The sequence below is a fragment of the Panulirus ornatus genome, chromosome 59 (assembly GCF_036320965.1).
Source record: "Panulirus ornatus isolate Po-2019 chromosome 59, ASM3632096v1, whole genome shotgun sequence".
NCBI lineage: Eukaryota > Metazoa > Arthropoda > Malacostraca > Decapoda > Palinuridae > Panulirus > Panulirus ornatus.
This window is the reverse complement of record NC_092282.1, coordinates 22,964,415-22,987,224: the sequence shown is the minus strand read 5'-3', so window position 1 is coordinate 22,987,224 and position 22,810 is coordinate 22,964,415. Positions and strand designations below refer to the sequence as shown.

Below are 22,810 nucleotides of genomic sequence, written 5' to 3'. Positions count from 1 at the left end.
ACAAATATGTCAACTGCGGTTATCTTTCCCATAATATATTACCTTATTCAAGGCATTAATGCAGTTTTTAAGAGTCTAGAGTCTCAGAAACCCAACATCCGCCCCTGATTTTGCACACCTTGCATGATATAACCCACTATATCACTCGTCAGTGTACCATAAATGGCACGAACCTAACCACTACAGGAACTAATACCAACGAATCTTGCATCAGTATCCTTGCCACATCAGACCTGTCCAAACTGATTTTGTGCATCGATAGTCTAGCCACCTTAATCCTCATGTCCTACAAAGAATAACGTGTGATAAACTGCACAGTGTGTCTGACAATACAATGCTTATTGATACTGTTGGGGTCATTACAAGAAAACGATGAGGTCGGTGCGTAAAAGCTTATTTACAGCAATAACAACCTCACCAACTCACAGCATGAGAAACTTGCCTTTCGTCCAGCTCTACCCACTACGCACTTTATACCATTCTCATGGCACTGAGTTGTGTCTCGTCCACATCCTCTCTAACCCCAAACCAGCTCCAACAATACCCTCCTGGAAAGAGCGCTCTGCTGGAAACAGTTTCATCAATCATTCACTCCCAGTTTCTATAAGACTACATCAGCGATCTACGCTTCGCATGTCGGACCCAAGCGTCACGACCAAATAAATTCATTCTTTTATCTATAATTACTTACGACCAATTTCTATGAAAGTCCTGGTGTTGTTATCCAGGGCCTTTTCTAAAGCTTCCTGCAGCCCAAGGCTGCGCTACAATAAGTAGCACGAGACTGTAGACTCCTTTGGAGTGAGAAGTTCTTTGTCAAAGGTGACTTTCCACTCACAATGTAACCTAGTGCAGGCAGAGTCCAGTATTACAACTGTAATGTTCCCGGTATTACAGCTATTGTAGTGTTCCCTGGTATTACAGCTATTGTAGTGTTCCCCGATATTACAGCTACTGTAATATTCTCCTGGTATTACAGCCATTGTAGTGCTGTCTTGCTTGCTATGTCTGCCAGGAGAACAAGGAATTGCACGTACCAAGAAACAGTTTTGTACACACATCCTGCCAGCCTCACAGCAGCCCTCCCTCACCAGAGCAGGATCACAAGCGCCTCTCATACGTCAGTCACACCGTCCTGTATACATCATCCTGACCTTCTGATGACATTCCTTTTGTCTTTCAAGAGTGAAAACTACGCCCGCCCGCCCGCCCACCTCACCATGACCATATTGTATATCTGGTATATCGTAAAAGTATTCCTGAATATTTCTTCCTTCGTGACATTTACGTGAATATTACTTTACAGGTTATACGTCTAGCTCAGCTCCACACGACCCTCGTCTACCATCTCCACACGACCCCTCGTCCACCGCCTGCACACGACCCTCGTTCACCGCCTCCACACAACCCTTATCCACCGCCTCCACACGACCCCTCGTCCACCGCCTCCACACAACCCTCATCCACCGCCTCCACACGACCCCTCGTCCACCGCCTCCACACAACCCTCATCCACCGCCTCCACACGACCCTCGTCCACCGCCTCCACACAACCCTCATCCACCGCCTACACACGACCCCTCGTCCACCGCCTCCACATGACCCTCGTCCACCGCCTCCACACGACCCCTCGTCCATGCGGTGCTAACAGAGGCCAGGCATCACATCCCAGTACGCCAGTATCACCTCACTACTGACATCTGGTGTTGCCGTTATGATGTCTGGTCTATACCGGACGTGCCGTACCTTCTGAACGGTATTGTCGTTTCTTATCTTGAAGACAAAACAAAGTTTTCTCTCTCTTATCGCAAAGTTCCCCGTGAGGCTCTCCCCCTACCCCCAACCCTCCTCCACGAACGATGGTGTATGTGTGGTGTTGACCACGGCGGCGGAGGAGTGAGGGTGGCCAGTGACCGCGTCCAGCCCCGCAGGTGAGAGTGGTCGCCTTGGACCCGCTCACACACACACACACACACACACACACACACGGGAGGAGCCGTGCGAGCCTTCACTGCCCACATGGGCCACGGTACAGGACGCTCGCCCAAGCCACTCACTCTCTCCCAGAACCATATATGTCGCTCCCTCCATAGCCTTCCCTGACATTCATTTCGTCTATCCTTTTTTTTCCTTACATTCTATTTCCATGTTGTCCTCACCTCCGCGGCCAGACAGTAGATAAGATCAGTCTATCGTGGGTCTAAATTTCAGCCAAAGGTTTCCAGGTTTTTGAGGTTCACTGGAATGTCCAACGTAATACACTTTGAGTATAACAGTCCGTCTTTCTTCACCTTTGCTAATCTGTATCGATTTAACATTTCACAAGTTCACCATCATTACACTACGCCTGGCTACCGCACAACCCATCACACTACGCCTGGTTACCGCACAACCCATCACACTACGCCTGGCTACCGCACAACCCATCACACTACGCCTGGCTACCGTACAACCCATCACACTACGCCTGGCTACCGTACAACCCATCACACTACGCCTGGCTACCGTACAACCCACCAGTTGTTGCTGTGCAACCGTGTCGTTCTTGGTGCTGTCCTGGCCAGTGCACAGCCAGGCTCGTCCTCCACGACCAACCGTTTCGTCCTTGGTCCTGTCCTAAGCTCGTCCTCCACAAGGTTACATGTACCATAAGATGACCCATGGCGTACCATAAAGTACCTGTACCACAGGTTGACGACCACCACATTCCATGATGACGCATCGTATGTTTACATCAGCAAGCAGACCAGACCATAATCAATAAACAAAAAACACCCACGAAATTTGTATCATTAAAACTGGAAATTTCTTCACTATTACGCACTAAGGCAGCTCACTATATAAACCCAAGAGATCCAATACCTCCAGCGCTGGATCTGGGTCCTTATCCTACCTTACGTATACTTACGATGGTTTGGGAGGCCTTCTACCCTAACATCTGGGGTCTGGGACCTTGCCTTACCGTACGATGTTTTCTATCCCCTCACCCGCTACTTGAATCCGAGACCAAGCTGTTGTGTTGCCCCTCTGAACAAAACCAGGCTATTGCAGGCCGCAGACCGTAGGCCGAGACCCCGTATCGTCACTCAACAATGCATAAAGTTCGACTGGAGCAGGATAATGAGTGCTCCACAAGCCACTCAACCTACATCCTTCAACAGCAATACCTAAATATTCATATGTAGATGGCTCTAGTCATTAACAAAAAAAAGTTTTTAAAACTTGGCTCTTAAAATGGTCTACGTCGTAGATTTTAGGAGAATGAATGTGAAGTTAAAGACTTAGTGCAAGGTTCAGCGATTGCAGGAGAGACGAGGACAACACCATCCAAATGTCACCAGTCACACTGTTTATCATTTGAGGATATTCACCTGCTTGGGAAGACGTGGTGTATCCAATGACGGAGACACACAAGCATTCACTTCTCGGGTGCCCGAAACCCAAACAATATTTACAGAGGAACGAAAAAGAACGAATGTTTCCTCACACTGTCGAACTGCTCGAAACTTGGTAGAGTTACCCCAAACATGAACAGTAGTGTGTAGTAGGACGAATCCTTCCTTAAATTAATCGGAGCAACAGTTCAAAATATAAGAATCCTCAACCACTAAAACAGGATCCCAGTTTCAGAGGGACAAACGTAGCTAAATGTATAATGTGGGGTTTTCAAGAGGATCATATGTTCTGGTCATATCAAGAATGCTTACTGTGTTCACAGTGGAATCACAGAGTCAACAAAGATAACTGGCTATTTGTTAAGGGTTTTAGAAAAGGCAAAATAAGGAGAAACCGAGTTTTACAAGGCATTAAACTTCATTAGGCTACGTGCGCGCTGCCGCGTCCAGACACGAGTTTCCAACGGTAGCTGTAATGAAACGAGCCTTAGATCAAGCAAGACCAATTGAACAGGATTTGAAAGAAAGAGACAAGTGCAATATTTGTCAAAGTGTGAGTGTATTTGTTGAAACAACGAATGATCGATATAGATGACTTGATTTAAGGAAGAGCAGAAAATGAAAACTAACCACTGAGAGAGAGAGAGAGAGAGAGAGAGAGAGAGAGAGAGAGAGAGAGAGAGAGAGAGAGAGGCTGATTCAGAAACTTTTACGGAGACTGACAAGCCAGAGAGAACCTAAGGCAGAAAAGAAAACCGAAAAGTCTTACTGTGTTGGCAGGAGACACAACTACAGTATCAACGAAACGGAAAAGCGAAAGAAAGGTAGAATGGCAAAGGAACACGTCGCCTCATGAGTAATATATCTATTCAAAAAGATTTGTGGACGATATGAAGATGAATATGCGTCAGGGGAAGGGGACACATTTGTGTTTCTAATACGACAGGTCTTTTGACCGAGATGCTTCAAATCAGGGACGACCGAACCACGTAATGGAAGAGACAGAGAAATAGAGTTTCTGAGGTACAGAGTAATTTCATGTGAAGACCACTTGTCCTTCAGCAAAGTGTTTATAAACATTCCACTCAACAACACATTATACGACGTCTAAAGTCAAACATAATCAAACCGGAGTTCCACTGACTCATTACCGTAAATATATTGACCTCGGTCAACTTGGCTGGGTACAGCAGGAGCAGGACGTCCCATCAGTGATGCAATTACAGCGGCCATGCCCCACTTATCACTAGAGGCTAGGATAAAGGGGCATAATAAACCATATCGTGCCTCCCCCACTCCACTGCATCTATGTAAACGAAGAACAGATGTTTCTGTGACTACGAGTAGAACCCGTAAAGAACAGATGTTTCTGTGACTGCGTGTAGAACACGTCTACGGGAAATACTGTGTCTCTAGCTTTGTATCGAAAACAACTACACTTAATCTGGTGATGCTGTAGGGAAGGCCATACTGCAATCTGACCAACGTTGCTACCGACTACGCTAGACGCACTGTCTCCTCAGAGTACAAGTGACTTGTGAATGGGTTTCCTCAACACCGCCTTTGTCACACTATGCTGGACTTCTTGCAAATACTAAACACAAATTATCGTGTCCAGACACAGAATGCTATCGCGTCTTCTACGCTAATCTCACCGACAATGTAAAGTCAGCACAGAACGGCTTTATTCTGGCCAGTTCTAGATTTTTGTTGTTTTTTGAAATGTTTCTTGTTTTGACAGTCAAGGAATATAGTGCATTTGGGGCGATCATAGCCTAGCGGTAGCACTCCCGCCTGCCACGCAGGGGTCCCGGGTTCGATCTTGGCTGTTGGCGTATATGAATAAATTTAGGCAGCAAGTGTGAATTATGTATTAGTGTATATATGTATATGTCTGTGTATGTATATATATGTATAAGTTGAAATGTATAGGTATGTATATGTGCGTGTGTGGACGTGTATGTATATACATGTGTATGTGGGTGGGTTGGGCCATTCTTTCGTCTGTTTCCTTGCGCTACCTCGCTAACGCGCGAGACAGCGACAAATATAACGAATAAGTAATATATATATATATATATATATATATATATATATATATATCCACAACATCTATAGTAATACGTTGTTGTCTATACATCAGTAAGACATGAGAAATACAATGTGTCGTGGGACAGGTCCCGGCCGTCCAGTATGTACAACTTGTCCCTTCCACGATGGTCCTGACCCCAGCCTGGGTCATCAACCATTACTCTTGCTGACCCCCAGGAAGGACCCTACCAGTCCTCCCGACTCTCATCAGTCAGAACACAAGTCCTTAGTCCCCTCCAGCAGTATGACATCAGTACTCACGTGATCCAAGGCTCTCGGTGATGTCCAAGATAATGATGGCCTGGCCGGACGTGACGTCACACACTGCAAGGAAAGGAAATATGGAGTTAATGAGGCAATCCACATAATGGAGGTGGTTAAGCCTACTGGCCGCAGCCTCCAACAGTCTGACTGAACGGCAGCTTGGTTGGAGACTGTCGCGGTGGTGAAGACCTCCCATTATAAGATACACGTAAGGTAAGGTAAGGTCCCACACCCAACTGTGGGGAGTACGAGAGAATTTCTTGGGCCAATGACACACCGTGAATCACCCATAAAAATGACTATTACTAGAGCAACAAAGGTAATGAGTGTAGTAACTGACTGGCCTGTGGCCCAGTTCTCAAGACCTGGTCACTTAAAAGCTGCTTCCAACACTGACCAACATCTCCATGTAAAAATCATTTGCACCTGGACTTACATCTCTCTCTCTCTCTCTCTCTCTCTCTCTCTCTCTCTCTCTCTCTCTCTCTCTCTCTCTCTCTCTCTCTCTCTCTCTCAGATTGATCATATTCTATTGCAATTCGTTTCGTTATCATTTATGTACGGAGCATATAGGTCAGTTCTTGTCTCTAGCTCAACTATAGACATACATTCTTTGAATTACAAAAGATAAATATAAAAGAAATATAAAGAAATAAAATGTATAATATATGCTTATATATAAACTATGTTTATATGTGAACTATGTTCACATATAAACTATGTTTATAAGTTTGTGTTTATGAGCATCCCAAAGAGGACCTCCTGCTCCCCCGTACCTCAGAGTCCCTGCTCCCCCTCGTACCTCACAGTGTCCCTGCTCCCCCCTCGTACCTCACAGTGTCCCTGCTCCCCCTCGTACCTCACAGTGTCCCTGCTCCCTCTCGTACCTCACAGTGTCCCTGCTCCTCCTCGCACCTCACAGCGTCCCTGCTCCCCCTCGTACCTCACAGTGTCCCTGCTCCTCTCGTACCTCATAGTGTCCCTACTCCCCCTCGTACCTCGCAGGGTCCCTACCTACCCATCTAAGAGTTCTCAGCCATCGTAAACTAACCATCCATATTATAACCATGAGAGCTTGGCTGTAAACGCCACATCCAGACAACCCCCTCCTCCTCATCACTATCGTCTATCCTACCTCACACATCATCATCCGCTTGAGAACGATCAAAATTTCGTGTACATATGCATATACAGCCCTCCAGGAGGAGATTTCCATACAGCATTAAAGATTTTCCACTCGTCTCAGACGAGGAATCATAATTCAAAGGTAGAACCAACACATAAGGAAACAAGTCCTTGATCACGCCCCTCACACACACACACACACACACACACACACACATGGGTGATCTGGGACACTGGGAAGGTACGAGTCTATCTGACCACAAGATATCGATAATACCTGGCATAAAGTAATAGAACTTATGAAACAAATTTTTGTAGAGAAGTGAACGGTAACAAATTAAAAACATTGATAACTGATAAGCAAGCGTGTCGTTGATAAGACCAGTCAGCTTCTAATATGATTTATTCTGGATAATTTTTTTCTGGACCAAGAAGAAAAATGGCATTCCCAGAATTCAATGGCATTCCTAAAATTAAATGGCATTCCAAGAATCAAATGGCATTCCTAGAATTAAATGGCATTCCGAGTATATGGCATTCCTAGAATTATGTGTTAGATATAATGTCACTGTGGAAGGCTGAGCAGCAAAATAACTGGTCACAAGGATTTCAAATGGTACGTGAGGAATGTAGCCATTTTCAATAAACACCCAAAAAAACAATCAAATGGTATTCTCAGAAGTGTAGGGGGGAGGAATAATTCAATACTTTTTTACCATTACATAAGCCAGGTAAATACAGGACCACAGGCCCAGCTAGGCAAATACAGGGCCACAGGCCCAGCTAGGAAAATACAGGAACATAGGCCCAGCCAGGCAAATACAGGGCTGAAGGGAAATACAATGACTGGAGGAAAAACAAGGGTCAGAAGGCTCTTTACTGCGCGTCCGACAGATCCTTCAACCACAAAAAAAAAAGCCAAAACACCAAGTTAGAGCCTAGCCACAAACTAGACGGGGAGGGGGTACAGCAGCAGCAAGCAGTTTCTGTGACGAACAGAACCAGAGCATGAAAAACAATGCAGTGGAAAACATATCTACGGAAGTAAAACATTGAAACAAAAGGGACACAGGCAATTAACTAAAGTCATAAAGAGAAATGTGAGCATTGTTATAGCAATAACCACAAATATGGAGGCTGTCACATTAACACAGACGGACTTACGATGTCACGTATGTATACAGCGAACCTCTTGACTTTCTTTTAAGAGACAGACTGACAGAAACTATTAGACACAACCACAGAGAGGAAGCTGGTAAAGAAGCTGCATCTCTAGAAAGGAATAAGGAAGAGATTCTCCCTTCATGAATTAAAGATTACCACCTTAGTGGATGGGAACAAAGAATGCATGTCAAAGGAGCCTTCGAGAGATGGGCTGAGTGTACCCAGTGGAGTCCCGCAGGGTTTAGGCTGCAGGAATCTGTCTCTCTGAAACTTAGAAGGTAACATAGTATCCTAACGTGTGACCGGGAGAACTATCTACTGGAAACACAGATATTGTAATTGCGTTCAGATACATGGCTGTGGAAACATTCAGAAAGCTGTTCACAACATACATTAGGCCAAACCTAGAATATACTTCACAAGTTTTGTCTTCACGCTTAAAGAATCACAAAGATGTAATGGAGAAAGTTCAGAGGAGAGCAACAAATACGTTACCTGAATTTAGAAAGAGCTGAGTTACAGGGGAAAGGTGAGAAGCTTTAAATTTGTATACCATGGAAAAGGGAAGAGTAAGTGGCAACCTGATCACAAGCATTAAGTAAATGAATCAGCTGGATGATGTAGCGAACAGTACTTCGAAAGATGCAAGAATAGAAGAACCAGAGGACATAACATGAACTGAGGAAGGAATTGGTTAGAAAAGATGTAAAAGAAGAAGAGAAGCGCAAGAGTGGCGGAGGAACGGAACAAACTGAATCACGAGACTGTCGATGTGGACAGCACGCAGCCATGTAAAAAGTTGTACGAAATTAAAGAAAGTTGAAATGACTGGGCGCCTTGGGTGTGTAAAACTCTCTCCCCGTACAGTAGAAATGTGTACAGTAATCACACACACACACACACACACACACACACACACACACCAGAAACTCCAGCCAGTAAAAGGCTCAGTGAACGGTAAACTGCATGAAGCAACCTGGTTGTTAGAGAGAGAGGTGGAGTGCGGCAGGGCCAGGAGGAGAGGCGAGGCTACATGACCATACCTAGCGTCCACACGCTCCCTCCCTCCGACACCCCCGCCCTGGTAGGAAGGTTACACGTTAGTCTCTTATGCTGAGAATATACATACATACAAACATTCATACATACATATATACATACATACATATAACATCTGTTTCTGAATGAAAAAAATTAAATAGCGCAAGAAGATGTGTGGTTGAGTCAAACAGTGAGACGTAACCTGTTCATGATCGTAAGATGTCAACAGGTTTGGGCAGCACTAGCCAACATGTTTACGTCCACTTTATATCAAATCTCGATTTAACTCCCTATGATGTATATATGTTAATGGTAAAGCCATTAATAATGTATATATGTTAATGGTGAAGACATTAATAATGTATATATGTTAAAGGTAAAGACATTAATAATGTATATATGTTAATGGTAAAGACATTAGTGATGTATAATATGTTATGGTAGAAGACATGCATTATGTATGAATGTTAAAGGTAGAAACATGTATGATGTATATATGTTAATGGTAAAGACATTAATGATGTATGTGTGTTAATGGTAGAAGACATGCATTATGTATAAAAGTTAATGGTAGAAGCATGTATAATGTATATTACGTTAATGGTAGAGGCATGCGTGATGTATACACGTGAGAGAGATATGGATACTGTATATGTGTTAATGGTACAGACATAAATAGTGTAGTATGTACGATAATGATATACGTACATGGTGGTATGTTGATTAGAATGTAGGTGAAGTATACTATGTGTTGGGAGTGTATGTGTGGTTATTAGGTGGTGGGAGTGTAGGTAGGTGAGGCATGCTAGGTGGTAGGAGTGTAGGTAGGTGAGGCACGCTAGGTGGTGGGAGTGTAGGTAGGTGAGGCACGCTAGGTGGTGGGAGTGTAGGTAGGTGAGGCACGGTAGGTGGTGAGTGTAGGTAGGTGAGGCACGCTAGGTGGTGGGAGAGTAGGTAGGTGAGGCACGCTAGGTGGTGGGAGTGTAGGTAGGTGAGGCACGCTAGGTGGCGGGAGTGTTGGTAGGTGAGGCAAGCTAGGTGGCGGGAGTGTCGGCGGCTAGAGACAACTGGCCAACCTTCAACTCCCCTCCCCCCACAAGGTGAACAGTAGTTCCCACAACTTGTTCACAACAACCTAAATCGACTGTGGTGAGATATTTTCCGTAGTTTGGTTGTGGTATTCTAGGGTACCACAACTACGTCTCACCAGTGTGGTCCAGTCACCACAACCACGTCTCAACAGTGGTCCTGTCACCACAACCACGTCTCACACGTGGTCCTGTCACCACAACCACGTCTCAACAGTGGTCCTGTCACCACAATCACGTCTCACCAGTGTGGTCCAGTCACCACAACCACGTCTCACCCGTATTCCAGTCACCACAACCACGTCTCATCAGCGATCCAGTCACCACAACCACACGACCGAAATACGCCAACTCAACCCACCTTCACCAACGGAAATGACCGAGACGATTTATATGAGATGTGTCAACCCCAAGATGGAATTCTAACTATTGTTTGTATCGGCAAAGGAAATGACGACGACTCAAACGCCTACCGAACTGACCAGAGAGAGAGAGAGAGAGAGAGAGAGAGATGCAGTGACGTCATACCATGACCTGGTCACGTAGTACCCTGCACAACAGAGATCCGTGGTCAACAATTGGTCAGCATGACTCAAAGGGGTTGAATATCAACACACCCCTGTGAAGACCATGCCTTCAGCAAGCAGTGAACATACATACATACATACATACATACATACATACATACATTCATACATACTTACATACATACATACATTCATACATATATACCTACATACATACGTACCCAGCCTATAGCAGGTGCACAGTGTTGACCCAACCACCTTCACTGATGTAAGTCCTTCCTTTCTACAATCATGTTTAGTGACGTACACGGTACGTCATGTTTAGTAACGTACACGGTACGTCATGTTTAGTGACGTACACGGTACGTCATGTTCAGTGACGTACACGGTACGTCATGTTCAGTGACGTACACGGTACGTCATGTTCAGTGACGTACCCGTAGTGTCATGTTCAGTGACGTACACGGTACGTCATGTTTAGTGACGTACATGGTACGTCATGTTCAGTGACGTACCCGTAGTGTCATGTTCAGTGACGCCGTACACGGTACGTCATGTTCAGTGACGTACACGGTACTTCATGTTCAGTGACACACAGTACGTCATGTTCAGTGACATACACAGTACGTCATGTTCAGTGACGTACACGTAGCGTCATGTTCAGTGACGTCGTACACGGTACGTCATGTTCGGTGACGTACACGGTACCATCATATTCGGTGACATACACGCTACGTCATAATCGGTGACATACACGGTACGTCATGTTCGGTGACGTACACGTAGCCGACGACGTTTCTCCAACTCAGGTTGTGTTTGAGTGGTTCCAGGAACCATTTCCACACCACAGTTCCCGGGACGACTGTACCACTTTCACAGTCCCGGGACGACTGTACCACTCTCAGTCCCGGGACGACTGTACCATTCTCACAGTCCGTATGAGTCACAGGACCACAACCACCGTCTTACGAGTGTCAACAACCCCTATGGTTGTAGACAAAGCTTGTAAACAATGACGGCATTGCGGTACGATAACTACAATTGTTTGCTGGACCGATCCTGACCCACTCAGCGGCTCTCCGCTGCCACCGCCACGAAGTAAAACTCGAGGTGTGTGTGTGTGTGTGTGTGTGTGTGTGTAATATGAAGATGTTCCACGCGAGGCCGACATGACACTTCCGGTTCTGCGTCCCCCCCCCCCCCCCCAAGGATGGACCCCAGGGGTGGGAGGGAGGGAGGTAGGGAGGCAGCAGGGTGTGACACAGTGTTGATCTGTTACTCCTGTACACTGTGATGACCTGTTACTACTGTACACTTGTGATGACCTTTTATTACTGTACACTATGATGACCTATTATTACTGTACACTGTGATGACCTGTTATTACTGTACACTATGATGACCTATTATTACTGTACACTGTGATGACCTGTTATTACTGTACACTGTGATGACCTGTTACTACTGTACACTTGTGATGACCTGGTATTACTGTACACTATGATGACCTATTATTACTGTACACTGTGATGACCTGTTATTACTGTACACTGTGATGACCTATTATTACTGTACACTGTGATGATCTGTTACTACTGTACACTTGTGATGACCTGGTATTACTGTACACTATGATGACCTATTATTACTGTACACTGTGATGACCTGTTATTACTGTACACTGTGATGACCTGTTATTACTGTACACTGATGACCTTATTACTGTACATTGTGATGACCTGCTATTACAGTACATTGTGATTACTGTCCACTGTGATGACCTGTTATTACTGTACACTGTGATGACCTGTTATTACTGTACACTGTAGTGACCTGTTATTACTGTACAACTATACATCCATGACTCCCACATTTAAAGTTCCTCTTTACGTCTTTTCTCACACAAATGACTCGTTTCATTTTTTTTTTTTTTTTTTGAGGAGGGGGTTGTTCGTTCCTTACATCTTTTAACGACCTGTTCACTTTCCACATTGTTAAGGTTGTAGGCTACGAGCCTGAAGCTTCGAGGTAGTGTTATGGGCTTGTCTGCACCTGCCACACTTCCGCGACACATGTAAAGCTGCTAACAGGTCAGGTCAAGCCAGGTCATGATACTAGAGAAGGTTAAAGACACTGTAAACTTTAATCTACACATGGTATATACACATACTTTATCGACAGACAACTAGGTCAGTGTGTAATGATTTGACAACACAGCCCAGGACACTAGGAAGGTGTGTTGACCATTATGTAAGACCCGACCTGGACGCAGGAGTGACCAGCTGGGCATGCCACGAGAGACCAAGCCAAAATGGTGTCATTATCCTGTATTTTGTACCGTCTACTTACTGTAATATATAGGACAGCAGTGAACGACAAAAAAAAACCCCAGCTGTGAATTCAGACAGTGAGGGTCACCAATATAATGACCCCTGTTTCGTTAACCCAGGGGAAACAATCACATCTCAAGAATGGAAAGGTTTACCTTTTCCACAGTTCCTCTTCCATCACCCTTTTCACAACCCGTCATCTGGCATCTTACACAACTCCCCGACCATCATCTGGAGGACTGGGAGAATAGGTGATGGCAGGGTTGATGGACTGGAAGGATGGCTGGGGACTGGAAGGATGGCTGAGGACTGGAAGGATGGCTGGGGACTGAAAGGATGGCTGAGGACTGGAAGGATAGCTGGTGGGAGAGTTGATGGACTGGAAGGATGGCTGGAGACTGGAAGGATGGCTGGAGACTGGAAGGATGGCTGGGGACTGGAAGGATGCCTGGGGACTGGAAGGATGGCTGAGGACTGGAAGGATGACTGGTGGGAGAGTTGATGGACTGGAAGGATGGCTGGAGACTGGAAGGATGGCTGGGGACTGGAAGGATGCCTGGGGACTGGAAGGATGGCTGGTGGGAGAGTTGATGGACTGGAAGGATGGCTGGGGGCTGGAAGGATGGCTGGGGACTGGAAGGATGCCTGGGGACTGGAAGGATGGCTGGTGGGAGAGTTGATGGACTGGAAGGATGGCTGGGGGCTGGAAGGATGGCTGGGGACTGGAAGGATGCCTGGGGACTGGAAGGATGGCTGGTGGGAGAGTTGATGGACTGGAAGGATGGCTGGGGACTGGAAGGATGGCTGGGGACTGGAAGGATGCCTGGGGACTGGAAGGATGGCTGGTGGGAGAGTTGATGGACTGGAAGGATGGCTGGGGACTGGAAGGATGGCTGGAGACTGGAGGGATGGTTAACGTAAGGGTTTGAAGGACTGGAGGGATGGTTAACAAGCCTGGTCAAACCTGTAATGAGCATTCTGAACAAGCCTGGCAGAACCTGTACTGAGCATTCTGAACAAGCCTGGTAGAACCTGTACTGAGCATTCTAAACAAGCCTGGTCGAACCTGTAATGAGCATTCTGAACAAGCCTGGTCGAACCTGTACTGTGAGCATTCTGAACAAGCCTGGTCGAACCTGTACTGTGAGCATTCTGAACAAGCCTGGTCGAACCTGTACTATGAGCATTTTGAACCCACTGTCTGTCCTCCCCCTCAGGACCATGGTTTAAAAGTAACATTTAATAGCTGGAATCTCACATTTTTATTTGAACAATTTGAATGGTATATCATGTGAGCCACTTGGTTATCATAACTTACCTTGTAGTACTGGAAGCTAACTGTCTACATCTAAGTCTTCCTTGTGATACATTCTGAGTCTTCCTTGTGATACATTCTGAGTCTTACTGTGGTACATTCTGAGTCTTTTGTGATACATTTCCTCCAATAGTCATTTCCCTATTAAAGGCGATCACAGCCAAGCGGTTAGCGTTCCCAGCTATCACGCAAATGGTGCAAGGTTCGAATCCTTACTGCTGGAGGGCATAATTTCTTTGATGAAAAGTGTACGTGTGTGTGTGTGTGTGTGTGTGTGTGTACATAGTATGGGTAGAGAGTTCTAGTCCCGCTGAGGCCCATCTTTAACTTTCTTTACCTATAACAATTTCCTCTTATTGGACACAGCTAGCGCGTGGTGCTCTCCACAGGAAACTTCAGTCGAAAATAAAGAATCATATGTGAGTTGTGCGTTAGCGGACGTTGCTTGAAGGATGGCAGCCCGCGTGTGGCTCAAACAGAAAGAAAACACACCAGTCTGTGCCACGGTGAACTTAACACCCACTGAAGTATTGACACACTGAGTCGGCATCACTAACCCTGGTGATGGAGAGCAGCATGAGGGATAATGGTGGTGGCAGGTGGGTGTTGGAGAGCAGGAGGGACTATGGTGGTGGAGAGGTGGGTTTTGGAGGGTAGGAGGGGCAATGGTGGTGGAGAGGTGGGTGTTGGAGGGCAGGAGGGGCAATGGTGGTGGAGAGGTAGGTGTTGGAGGTCAGGAGGGACAATGGTGGTGGAGAGGTGGGTGTTGGAGGGCAGGAGGGACAATGGTGGTGGAGAGGTGGGTGTTGGAGAGCAGGAGGAACAATGGTGGTGGAGAGGTGGGTGTTGGAGAGCAGGAGGGACAATGGTGGTGGAGAGGTGGGTGTTGGAGAGCAGGAGGAACAATGGTGGTGGAGAGGTGGGTGTTGGAGGGCAGGAGTGACAATGGTGGTGGAGAGGTGGGTGTTGGAGGTCAGGAGGGACAATGGTGGTGGAGAGGTGGGTGTTGGAGGTCAGGAGGGACAATGGTGGTGGAGAGGTGGGTTTGGGAGGTTAGGAGGGACAATGGTGGTGGAGAGGTGGGTGTTGGAGGTCAGGAGGGACAATGGTGGTGGAGAGGTGGGTGTTGGAGGTCAGGAGGGACAATGGTGGTGGAGAGGTGGGTTTGGGAGGTTAGGAGGGACAATGGTAGTGGTGGTGGTGGTAATGAACCAAGAGGGGTAGTGAGCCTTGGGTTCCCCTCTCTCTCTCTCTCTCTCTCTCTCTCTCTCTCTCTCTCTCTCTCTCTCTCTCTCTCTCTCTCTCTCTCTCTCTCTCGGCCAAGTGGGGAAGCCTGGCAACGGGCGGTGGGTGGGTGGGTGGGGAGGAGAATGGGGGTTACAGGGGAGAGGTGGTGACTCATGTGAGTGGGGTGATGAGTGACAGTGGGGTGATGAGTGACACAGTGGGGTGATGAGTGACATAGTATGGTGATGAGTGACATAGTGGGGTGATGAGTGACATAGTGGGGTGATGAATGACATAGTGGGGGAGATGATTGACAGTGGTGTAATGAGTGACATAGTGGGGGTAATCAGTGACATAGTGGGGGTGATGATGAAGCGGTGGAGGCACTGGGTGGAGGAAGGAAGTGGAGGAAATGTGGAACGGAAGCAACCCAATCAGTGTGGGAAGAGAAAGTGAAGCAAATGTGAAGCAAGAGGAAGGGGTTGTGAAGGGAGGAGGGGAGGCAAGAATACGTGAAGCAGGAGGAGGGTGAGAGGCGACCTTTGACCTCAGCCGTGTCATACCAACACCTCCAGCTGAGTGGTGTACGTGGGCAACACAGCAGAACAGATCCATCAAGGACATGGACACTCTCTGTTGGGAGACAGCTACGGCAGCCAAAGTCCCGATGAATATTGATGGTAATGAAATGTTAAGGTAGAAGGACAGTATAGTAGAAGGCTCCTCCCCATCCACCATTATAAATGGAGACAGGACAGTAAAGCAGAGGGCTCCTCCTCACTCACCACTGCAGCGCGAGACAGGATAGTATAGCAGAAGGCTCCTCTCCATCCACCATTGTAGATGGAGACAGGACAGTAAAGTAGAAGGCTCCTCCCCACCCAGCACTACAGAGCGAGACAGGATAGTAAAACAGAAGGCTCCTCCCCATCCACCACTATAGATGGAGACAGGACAGTAAAGAAGGCTCCTCCCCACTCACCAGTATGGAAGCAGCATAGATGGAGACAGGACAGCAAATCAGAAGGCTCCTCCCCACCCACCACTATGAATGGAGACATGACAGTATAGCAGAAGGCTCCTCCCCACCCATCAGTAAAGATGGAGACAGGACAGCAAAGCAGAGGACTCCTCCCAACCCACCAGTATAGAACCAGCATAGATGGAGACAGGACAGTATAGCAGAAGGCTCCTCCCCACCCACCACTATAGATGGAGACAGGACAGTATAGCAGAAGGCTCCTCCCCACCCACCACTATAGATGGAGACAGGATAGTAAAGCAGAAGGCTCCTCCCCACCCACCACTATAGATGGAGACAGGATAGTAAAGCAGAAGGCTCCTCCCCACTCACCACTATAAATGGAGTCAGGACAGTATAGCAGAAGGCTCCTCCCCACCCATCAGTATAGATGGAGACAGGACAGCAAAGCAGAAGGCAAAGAGAGACTTTCCAGCCACACCCAAAGACGTAATCCCAGAAAAAAGACAACCTCAGCCCGGCCATTGTAAAGTGTTTACAGTATATGATTATTCTCATGCATCATGATGATCAATAAATTACTACAGTCAGTATTTTACGTCACCCTTGAAGAGAACAATCTGTGGTCAGCACTACCCGCTGTGGTGACCACCATAACTTGTAGTAATACAACACATGACGATATAAAATGAATAACAAATCAAATAATCATTTTCCTTAAATTGTTGCCACATTCGGAACACACAACTATTCCTCCCTTTAATGTTATATATAATCTTTTAGCATTACGGATAATTAAGGTTATATATAATTTCTAGCATTGAGTATCAATGTTATATATAATCACTAGCATTACGGAGTATTGTTTTATATATATATATATATATATATATATATATATATATATATATATATATATATATATATATATATTCACTAGCATTACGAAGTACTAATGTCATATATAATGACTAGCATTACGAATGTTATACATAATCACTAGCAGTAGAGTTAGTGATCAGTTAAAGATTAATTAATCTAGAAGTTGGTGATGTGTTACAGCTTCAGGAGCCTACTACAGTCTCTCAGCTCAGTCATGTGGTACAACTTCAGCAGCCTACTACAGTCTCTCAGCTCAGTCATGTGGTACAGCTTCAGCAGCCTACTACAGTCTCTCACCTCAGTCATGTGGTACAGCTTCAGCATACTACTACAGTCTCTCAGCTCAGTCATGTGGTCTACTATAGATGCTGTCTGTCAAGCTCTCAGCGCTTTGGGCATGATGTCCTGGCCTTTGACCTGACCCTAAAGGCTACGTCTAAATAAATGAATCAAGGAAAAGGGTGGCGCCATAAAATGTAGTCAGTTACTACGAATATATGAATTACAATGTACGTGTAACTGTAATATACAGTTACAGCAACGTAGCTTCGGTAGATTTGGGGTGGAATTACGTGAAACAGCCTCGGCTGTAACAGCCAGTCAACCTTCCCGCTGGGTGCTAAACTAAATGACTGCACCGGTAATTGAGGTATGAAAATTCTCTCTCTCTCTCTCTCTCTCTCTCTCTCTCTCTCTCTCTCTCTCTCTCTCTCTCTCTGACGAATCCTTCACTCCTCATCTATCTACCTCCTTGCACTACATACTTTACACTGCAAACTTTTTAAACATGCATTTAGAATGAGTCTTGTATCTCTGTCTTCACAAGGTTGTCCGTTGTTACGAGGCGAGGCTGGCTGCTCTGCCATCATCAGTTCCAGCAGCAATGCCAGATCAAACCGTCTTCAGCGTCATTCACCATCACGCGATGCACATCATGAATTTTTGTTCCAGCATTCGTGACTGGTATGCGCTCACTCCTATTGCACAATAGATTGTTGACAGGTAATCATGCAACACAACAATCAAACTGGAGTATATAAAAATATCAATGTATTTTGTAAAGACTTTTACTGTAAATACATATGAATCATTTTGCTATGCAAATAACTAATCAAAATGCAAAATACTAAACAAAATGTCATCCTTTGCATGTCTGTCTGTATGCATGTTAGTGTGTATGTATATACGCATCGCAATCTAACATTTTAAAAGCATGAAACATTAACGTTATAAAATACTCCCTTTTAGCATTGATACACTATTTATCCTTTCATACCCAAGTACGTCAAAGTACTTCATCATACCAAGTACAACTCATGAAACTTGTAATAAAGAAAAAAAAATAGCGAGGAAAAAGTAGGATGGGATGCAACCGCTACGCTACGCTCCCTACGTTGCCTGGAGGTGCAGAGCGGAAGTTGTTACGTGGAAGGCTACCCGGGAACCCTCGTGAGGAGGAGGCTTCATAACGGACCAAGGCTGGCTCATCCTTCGCGGCACAATAGCAGTTGTTACATTTGGTTTAGGCTGCGAGGGTGTCACTCTATAACGGGTCTGTAACAATGTGGTGACAAGAACGTCTTTCCCTCTTACGGTAAGCAATTGTCTAACATTCGTGGCAGTGACTAGGATGTGTTGGAAATTAGATGTTTGAGGACAATATGTGGTGTGAGGTGGTTTGATCAAGTAATGAGAGGGTAAGAGAGATGTGTGGTAATAAAAAGAGTGTGGTTGAGAGAGGAGATGAGGGTGTATTGAAATGGTTTGGTTACATGGAGAGAATGAGTGGGGAAAGACTGACAAAGAGGTTATATGTGTCAGAGGTGGAGGGAACGAGAAGTGGGAGACCAAATTGGAGGTGGAAGGGTGGAGTGAAAAAGATTTTGAGCGATCGGGGCCTGAACATGCAGGAGGGTGAAAGGCGTGCAAGGAATAGAATGAATTGGAATGATGTGGATCGTATACCGGGGTCGACGTGCTGTCAATGGATTGAACCAGGGTATGAGAAGCGTCTGGGGTAAACCATGAAAGTTTTGTGGAGCCTGGATGTGGAAAGGGAACTGTGGTCTCGGTGCATTACACATGACAGCTAGAGACTGAGTGTGAACGAATGTGACCTTTTGTCCTTTCCGAGCGCTACTTCGCGGGGGGAGGGGGGATGCTATTTCATGTGTGGCGGGGTGGCGACGAGAATGAATAAAAGCAGCAAGTATGAATTATGTACATGTGTATATATGTATATGTCTGTGTATTTATGTATGTATACGTTGAAATTTATAGGTATGTATATGTGCGTGTGTGGACGTGTATGTATATGCATGTGTATGTGGATGGGTTGGGCCATTCTTTCGTCTGTTTCCTTGCGCTACTTCGTTAATGCGGGAGACGGCGACAAAGTATAATAAAATAACAATATATATATATATATATATATATATATATATATATATATATATATATATATATATATATAAAATATATATATATATATATATAAATATATATATATATATATATATATATATATATATATATATATATATATATATACATTGGAATACAATTATGTCTTGCTTTCCCAAGAATACTCGAACGAACAGTCTGAGGAGGCCATAATTTCCCAATTACAATCAACATACTTGTCTCTAATCATTAAAAAAGTTAGTATAAATATACTGACCTAACCGTCAATGTATCAGACAGATGGTTGAGCACTTCACCCCCACGTATTTTCTTTTTTTTTTTTTACTCAAATTTCAAGTGATGTATCCCTAACGTAATTTCACGTACTATTATTTACAGTTAACTAAATCTCAAAGGTAATGATAACATGATGGCTTAAGTTGATCAGGTCTAGACCGCCACAGTTAAGGAAGGGAAGTCTCGTGCAACCAATTCATAATACGAGGCTACTTTTAGAAACCTATCATTTTGAACCTAATTTTGAAAAACCTGTAATTCTGAACCTGACCAAACATGAATAGGGATGTGAGGAAATGAAGGTGTTACCGGGCACTGCCCGCCAGTGCAGGATGTTCAACCTCGACAAAGAACTCCAAAGAAATTCATCCTAACTAGTGGATGATGCATCGAAGCCTTGCACCTGCAGGAGCTCATGAAGAAGGGAGCCTAGTACAACACCCAGAAGTAAGCAGCCACCACGCAAGGAGGATCTACGTACCACCTGGGTACAGAGGGAGGGTTTAGCGACGGTGGCGCTAAGTCAACGACACCAGTGGCTGTGAGGTTCCTCTCCCTGGCCCAGACATGCTGTCTTTCCTATCCACAAACACACCACTCTCTCCCATCTTACACATAACACGCCATAACTCATAATCACACATTATATATATATATATATATATATATATATATATATATATATATATATATATATATATATATATATATATATTATACTTTGTCGGTCTCCTGCGTTAGCGAGGTAGCGCAAGGAAACAAACGAAAGAGTGGCCCAACCCACACATATATGGGTTAGGGAAAATGATTTGGTAAACAGAGAAGAGGTAGTAATAGCTTTGCGGAAGATGAAAGCCGGCAAGGCAGCAGGTTTGGATGGTATTGCAGTGGAATTTATTAAAAAAAGGGGGTGACTGTATTGTTGACTGGTTGGTAAGGTTATTTAATGTATGTATGACTCATGGTGAGGTGCCTGAGGATTGGCGGAATGCGTGCATAGTGCCATTGTACAAAGGCAAAGGGGATAAGAGTGAGTGCTCAAATTACAGAGGTAAAAGTTTGTTGAGTATTCCTGGTAAATTATATGGGAGGGTATTGATTGAGAGGGTGAAGGCATGTACAGAGCATCAGATTGGGGAAGAGCAGTGTGGTTTCAGAAGTGGTAGAGGATGTGTGGATCAGGTGTTTGCTTTGAAGAATGTATGTGAGAAATACTTAGAAAAGCAAATGGATTTGTATGTAGCATTTATGGATCTGGAGAAGGCATAAGATAGAGTTGATAGAGATGCTCTGTGGAAGGTATTAAGAATATATGGTGTGGGAGGCAAGTTGTTAGAAGCAGTGAAAAGTTTTTATCGAGGATGTAAGGCATGTGTACGTGTAGGAAGAGAGGAAAGTGATTGGTTCTCAGTGAATGTAGGTTTGCGGCAGGGGTGTGTGATGTCTCCATGGTTGTTTAATTTGTTTATGGATGGGGTTGTTAGGGAGGTGAATGCAAGAGTTTTGGAAAGAGGGGCAAGTATGAAGTCTGTTGGGGATGAGAGAGCTTGGGAAGTGAGTCGGTTGTTGTTCGCTGATGATACAGCGATGGTGGCTGATTCATGTGAGAAACTGCAGAAGCTGGTGACTGAGTTTGGTAAAGTGTGTGAAAGAAGAAAGTTAAGAGTAAATGTGAATAAGAGCAAGGTTATTAGGTACAGTAGGGTTGAGGGTCAAGTCAATTGGGAGGTGAGTTTAAATGGAGAAAAACTGGAGGAAGTGAAGTGTTTTAGATATCTGGGAGTGGATCTGTCAGCGGATGGAACCATGGAAGCGGAAGTGGATCATAGGGTGGGGGAGGGGGCGAAAATTCTGGGAGCCTTGAAGAATGTGTGGAAGTCGAGAACATTATCTCGGAAAGCAAAAATGGGTATGTTTGAAGGAATAGTGGTTCCAACAATGTTGTATGGTTGCGAGGCGTGGGCTATGGATAGAGTTGTGCGCAGGAGGATGGATGTGCTGGAAATGAGATGTTTGAGGACAATGTGTGGTGTGAGGTGGTTTGATCGAGTAAGTAACGTAAGGGTAAGAGAGATGTGTGGAAATAAAAAGAGCGTGGTTGAGAGAGCAGAAGAGGGTGTTTTGAAATGGTTTGGGCACATGGAGAGAATGAGTGAGGAAAGATTGACCAAGAGGATATATGTGTCGGAGGTGGAGGGAACGAGGAGAAGAGGGAGACCAAATTGGAGGTGGAAAGATGGAGTGAAAAAGATTTTGTGTGATCGGGGCCTGAACATGCAAGGAATAGAGTGAATTGGAGCGATGTGGTATACCGGGGTTGACGTGCTGTTGGTGGGTTGGATCGGGGCGTGTGAGGCGTCTGGGGTAAACCATGGAAAGCTGTGTAGGTATGTATATTTGCTTGTGTGGACGTATGTATATACATGTGTATGGGGGTGGGTTGGGCCATTTCTTTCGTCTGTTTCCTTGCGCTACCTCGCAAACGCGGGAGACAGCGACAAAGCAAAAAAAAAAAAAAAAAAAAAAAAAATATATATATATATATATATATATATATATATATATATATATATATATATATATATATATATATATATATATAATTGTTAACACAGTCTGTAATGATGAACAATAACGTGACAGCGACCATCATTGAGCTCCATTATAACGTCAGCCTGA

The 22,810-nt window shown here is 45.1% G+C and overlaps 1 protein-coding gene across 1 annotated transcript in view; it reads right to left on the bottom strand.

Moving 5' to 3' along the window:
* Cad99C (cadherin 99C) overlaps positions 1-22,810 on the bottom strand; it is a 175,790-nt gene that overhangs the window by 120,467 nt on the left and 32,513 nt on the right. The window contains exon 3 of the mRNA XM_071696412.1: positions 5,748-5,810. Coding sequence (XP_071552513.1) covers positions 5,748-5,810 — 63 coding nt within the window. The remainder of the gene's footprint in view (positions 1-5,747; positions 5,811-22,810) is intronic.